The 6000-nt window shown below is 36.9% G+C and overlaps 1 protein-coding gene across 3 annotated transcripts in view; it reads left to right on the top strand.

The window, feature by feature from the left end:
• LARGE1 (LARGE xylosyl- and glucuronyltransferase 1) overlaps positions 1-6000 on the top strand; it is a 266843-nt gene that overhangs the window by 78065 nt on the left and 182778 nt on the right. For all 3 annotated transcript variants that reach the window (XR_004081817.1, XM_005421801.2, XM_031057702.1), the window contains one exon: positions 1010-1196. Coding sequence is in view for 2 of the 3 variants with exons in the window: in XM_005421801.2 (XP_005421858.1) it covers positions 1091-1196 (106 nt within the window). In the remaining variant the exon portion in view is untranslated. The remainder of the gene's footprint in view (positions 1-1009; positions 1197-6000) is intronic.

The raw sequence follows: 6000 nt of genomic DNA, 5'->3' as shown, positions 1-6000 counted from the left end.
GACTACTTCTGTTCTTAGAATTGAAAAACCTAAGCCCTTTCACACAAAACCTGAAGTAGATTTGCATTGACTGAATACTTCTCTTTCCTTTTCTAACTTGTCTGCTACTAGCCTTTCCTTCCCTTTCAAAAAAAACTGCTATCAACATGAAACATTATTTTCATGCTCTGCATGCTTGCACTGGTGTGGGAATATTTGTTTTCCTGTGAATAAAAATCATCATATCTTTTTTTCTTGATCCCTCTGAAATGCAGAACAATTATTTCAAATTAGGATCAGAATGGTTTTTTTTCCTGATAAAAACTGCGTTTTTCAGTGGAATCAATTTTTCTCATGACATACAGTCTAAAGCTCCTGATATATCCTGTGTGGATATGAATATTTCCTGTCCCATTTTGTACTTTCTCTTCTCCTTTTTTACACAGCAGCTCATCAGCACTGCTTTTTGGTGTGCAAAGTGGGTAATTTCAGTAACATCTCTCTACCCCCAAACTTCAGCTTTCCTTTTTTGGTTCACTCTCTTGAGTTCATGACCAATTGCAGTGCATCACTGATTCAGTGGTGTGACTTCTGCTCTTTGAGAGCAGGTGAAGGAATGTGGGTGGCTTTCTCTTATCTGCCGTGGGACCCCAGCACACATGGGCATCAAAGATCTCAGAGTTCCTGTAAAGTAAAATGAGGACAAAATGTAAATAAAGCTGACATCTCTTGGTAAGATGGAGCTTACTGTGTATTTAAGTGATATGATGTGCTTTATTGATATTAAGTGTAAATTGATATTAAGTGTATTTAAGTGATATGATGTGCTTTATTGACTTACTGTCTTAATTTGACTTCTAAAACTTGCTTTATTATTAAGTAGTTGTGGATAATTTTGAAATGGGTACCACCTTACAATTGCAGCAGCCCTTTTTTAGCCCTGTTTTTTAACTCTTTTGGAACACTGGCATAGTCTATAACTTTCTGTAGAGTGATAAGCTGTTGAAATATTTTTTCCTTTCCTTTTCAGGGAGTAATATGTGGGAGGCTGTGGACTATTTGCTTCCGACATAGGAACAGCCTTGGGTTGGGATTCTGCACTCCTGAGAGAATGCTGGGAATCTGCAGAGGGCGACGGAAATTCCTGGCTGCCTCTCTGACCATCCTTTTTGTCCCAGCCATTACGTGGATTTATCTGTTTGCTGGGAGTTTTGAAGGTAGGAGAGGAGTGATGGCTAAGGGGAGGGTGGTGGGGTATTGGATGATTTGTAGCTGGGAAGACAAATGTAGATCAGTCATCATTGGTTTTATTTAAATAAATCTCGTTTGGCTTGCATATGAAATAGTTCCCAAGGTGCAGATTTCAACAAAGGGCCTTCCTTACCATATTCTCACTACTGAGGATGCTCAGTTAATTACTGGCCGCAATTACTTGGTTTTCCACTCATCTTTGAACTTTGAAAATGTGCAACAGCTCCCCCCCTGCCCGGTCTACTAATCTTTTCTCTGTATTTTCTAATTTTTAAAAGGTGGTCTATCCTATGCCCTGTAAGATTTTTAACATTTCCTTTCAGATATGCTGAACACAGAAAATCAATGCATATCTATATAAGGTTTCTTTACATAAAAGTAGTTTGGATCCACATCCACCTGACTGTCAGTGGATTGTTTTAGTTGGAATATCTTTCTGTCCCCTTCTTTTTTTAGACGGAAATCCTCCAGTTTATAGGTACATTGACTTGCAGCTATGTAATGAGCACTTTTTATAACGAGGCAGGGAATAATCACTACTTTGTCTTTTAAATTACCTGTCTGATGAAGTTTTTTTCCTGGCCTTACAGACGTTCAGCAGTGATACTTCAGTTAGGGGAGGGTCAAGGATTCTGGCTCTCCTGCTCTTTGCTACTTTGTACCTTTTTAAAATTTGTTTGTTTTATTTATTGTGGAGGTGAAGCATTTTATATTGGACAATAGGTCTGTTATTTTGGCAAGAGGAAAAAAAAGTCGTTCAGCCTTTCTAGTTGCATTAGCATGAGGAAAGGTGTTCCAACCTTGTAAAAACTGTTCTGTCTGATAATTTTAAAAAGGCATTGTTTAAAATGTCAAACTTCTTTCATGTATCCTTGGCTGACAAATCTGTGCTGTGTTTGGAAACAAAAGAGGTTTCCATGTTAAATCACAATAAGAGCATGTAAAGATTTTCTCTGTGTGTTGCATAGGACTCTGAATTAGTTGTATTCCAAGTACAAATATTTGTTTATGCAAATGTATTAAAGTACTTAAAATTCTACCTTAATGTGCAGTAACTCCATGAGCTCATTCTAGAACGAAACACTTGTGGGATTCATGTTAAATTGGAAATACGAGGGGTGCTAGCTGCATACTTAAAAATAATGATCTGGAAGGCAGAACAGTACTGATTTTGTTTGATTTTTAAAAGCTGAGCAAATGCAGGCCTCACCTTCTTGCTTTTGGAAGAATATTATGCTGCTTTGTCGTAATGACTATTTTAATTGTGTCCACAATTGATAATGCCACGGTGTTTTAAATTCCTCTGTGAGTAGAATCCTTTGTTTTTACAGAGAACTCAATACAAATCTTGAAATTTGCTGCTACAGGGTATTTGAAGTGACTTAAAGCTCTCACTGTGAATTAATCTTAAATGCAAGCCAGGGAACAAAGCCCATTACCTATTACAAAGCCTTGCACTGGAAAAGGACTGGAAATTATGTACAGTTAGTAACTATCAGTTATTTTTCTGTATCTGTTTTCTTTTTTCTTAATTTTGGATGAGGATTATTTAATGTTTCTTGGTTAAAAAACTAAGATTGGTTATTTATTTAGCCAAATAACAGCTTGCATTTTCCTTAATGTGTAGGTATTAAGACAAAAAGTTAATGCCATTTTGTTATTCTACATGACGTCTTGCTTTTTTTTTCTCCATAGTGGTTCCCACAATTTACTCATGTTTGAGCTCTCTGTGGAGGTTGTAGTGAGGTGGGGGTGGCTTTCTTCTCCCAAGTGACAAGCAGTAGAACAAGAGGGAATGGCCTCAAGTTGCACCACAGGAGGTTTAGATTGGATATTGGGAAAAATTTCTTCATGGAAAGGGTTGACAAACATTGGAACAGGCTACCCAGGAAAGTGTTTGGGTGACCACCCCTGGAGATGTTTAAAATATGTGTATATGTGGTACTTAGGAACATGGTTTAGTGGTGGACATGGCAGTGCTGGGCTGATGGATGGACTCAATGATCTTAAAGGCCTTTTCCATCATAAACAATTGCATCATTCTGTGATTCTCTAACTGAGTAGAAAATGCCTCACAACAGCATTATGCCTTGATTTGAAAGCATCACAAATGTAGAATCCTCTCTGCCTCCTGGCACTTGTTTCTTTTGTTAATCACAGCGCTAGAAATTTTCTTTTCAGTACATCTGGTTATAGTTTTGAGCAAGTGGTTCTTGTTAGACTTTTCTCCACCAAATTAAAGAAATCATCAATACCTGGTATCATCATAGATTCATTTAATTATTCAGTGTGGGAGGGACCTCAAGAGTTCTTTAATTTAAACTCCTGCTCAAATCAGTGTGGGTTTTGGAATCAAGCAAGATTTTTTAGGCCTGTATTCAACAGCATCTTGAAAACATCCAAAGACAGAGAATACGTGGACTTGCAGACACACCATAAATGAGTGCCCCCTCTCTTTGAGCCCAGCATTCTGGATAGTTTTTCACACATCTAGTAGTCCACCCATATACAGGGTAAAATCCCAGCTTGGATACAGGAATACTGTGCTCAAGTTCAGGGGAGACTGAATCAACTGGTCATGTGTTCATAGTCATTTCATCACAGCAAGCAGTCAGGTTGGTCAAGCATGATTTACCCTTGGTGAATCCAATTGCCATGCCAGGCCTGGGAATGTTTCTGTTTGAAGATACCTAAACACAGTATTAAAGTCACTGTGGGCTTTAATTCACTAAGTAAAAAGATTGACCTAGCTGAGTTACAATGGCAAAATATTTTGTGGGGATTTTTTTGTTCTTCTGCATTTTTTTCTTTGTTTGTATGTTTCAGGGCTCTAGACTAAAATCTCTGATATGAAATCTGTAGTGCTGTTTCTGCCTCATAAGATCTTGATGTAATTAGGAATTACATTACTCATCCACATGTTTATATCTAAGAACTTAAGTTGTTCATTTGCCATAGCATGGGAGTGGGATCACATTAGAAACCCTTTAAAAGCCTTGTTAGTCAATCTGTGATATAAAATATGCCTTACTGCAATCTGTTCCTATGTCCTGCTTTTTGAATTGTTTCAAATTCCTTAAGACAGTTTTGTTTTAATTTGGATTTTCTCTTGTCAGAAAGTACATGGCAGCCTGCTATTTCACAGTTGTCACTTGACACTTGCGGTAAGACCCTTCCTTTAGGATATTCATTGGAGGTGGTGTTACCCAAGCTGTGACAGCAGTAACTACTAAAAACCTCATTAATCATGGATAAATGTCTATTAAGGTTATGGAGAAGAATATTAAAGATGATATTGAATATTCTGTGGCTTTTGAATATACCTGGTTACTGTTGTTTTTAATAATGCACAAGAACAGCATAATTTCAGTTATCTGTTCCTTTGAATAAAAAAGCTGATTGTTCCAACATTCTGAGAATTTATTCAAAAGACGAAGTAATAGAGTAGGAAGGGTGGAGTGCATTTAAAACAGGGAAGGGAAAATAATCAAATAATACATGATGAATTTTCATTAGAAAGAAAATAGCAGTTTCACTAACTAGTGGTAGCTCTGTAAATAGCTTAATTTTCCAAGCCATATGAAGCAGTTTTCTCTCCCCCTTACCATGAAGGTCATGTAAAATGGAGATTTGGAACTGTAATTTGACCATGCTTTCTGGATTCCTGATTCCTTAAAAAAAAAAAAAAAAAAAAAAAAAAAAAAAAGGAAAAAGAGTTCACTGTGGCTGTGTGACCTCAGCAGATTTACAGTCACCTCTGTTTCAATAGGATGGAAATACACTTGTGTTACCAGTCCCTGTGTGGTGGATCCACTTGAGGCTGAAATCCTAAAGTATGTGTGTAGGGCTCCTGTGTAGAATGTATTTCCCAGGAAACAGAGCCAATAATGTAACCTTAAGATGAAAAATTGAAAGTTGTGTGAGATCCTGTAGGGACTCTGTAAAGAAATAGTTGACTTTGGTTTCTTTTAACTGCTCAGGTAGCATTTTAAAAAATAGAGCCTGCCTTCTTTCCTGGGACTTGCTTTCCTTGGTTGTCCTCTTTTCACTCCAGTGTTGGGCAACTATCATTCCCTGACAATTCGTTTCAGTCAAAGTCATCTGTAGAGACATGATTGAAGCCAGAATTGGGCAAACACCTCATAAAATACAATAAAATAAATTGAAGAAAGGCTGCAAATATTCATCTTTGTATTTAAATGGATTCACTTTAATGCTGTTCACACTCTTTTTGTGTATGTTTCCGTAAATATCCTAGTGAATATGTTAATTGAGAAGACTGTCTATGGGAACAATGAATATCCAATTTTAATATTCATGGGAAGTAGATTTTGAAATCATATTTGTGAATACTTGAATCAAAAAACTGGTTCTGGGGGTTCAGCTTTTTTCATTTAAGTGCCAAAAGTTTATCATGTGATCTGTGTGCATGATGAAAACTGCCCAAACTTTTAATGCTTGCATTGAGTGGCTCATAGAAAGAGGCAAACAAATTAGTAATTACTAAAAAGTCTATCAGACACTTGCAACTGATGAACAAACATCAGAAAATAATTCCCTCACAGACAATGTAATCAAAAAGACACAAAACATACAATTGCTTTTTTTACTGTTTCCTTCAGTTGGCCTGAATTTTATCTGTAACTTAATCCAATGTCCATTTAAAACAGAAGCTTCCACTTTTGTATTGATCCTGTCTTTTTAACAAAGTTCTGAGAGGAGAAGTCCTGAAAGGGTGCCTCTGCGTGTAAGTAAGGGTGCTACTGTGAT

Source organism: Geospiza fortis, unplaced genomic scaffold, assembly GCF_000277835.1.
Source record: "Geospiza fortis unplaced genomic scaffold, GeoFor_1.0 scaffold173, whole genome shotgun sequence".
Lineage (NCBI taxonomy): Eukaryota > Metazoa > Chordata > Aves > Passeriformes > Thraupidae > Geospiza > Geospiza fortis.
Note: the sequence above shows the minus strand (reverse complement) of the source record. Positions and strands in the feature narration are given on the sequence as shown.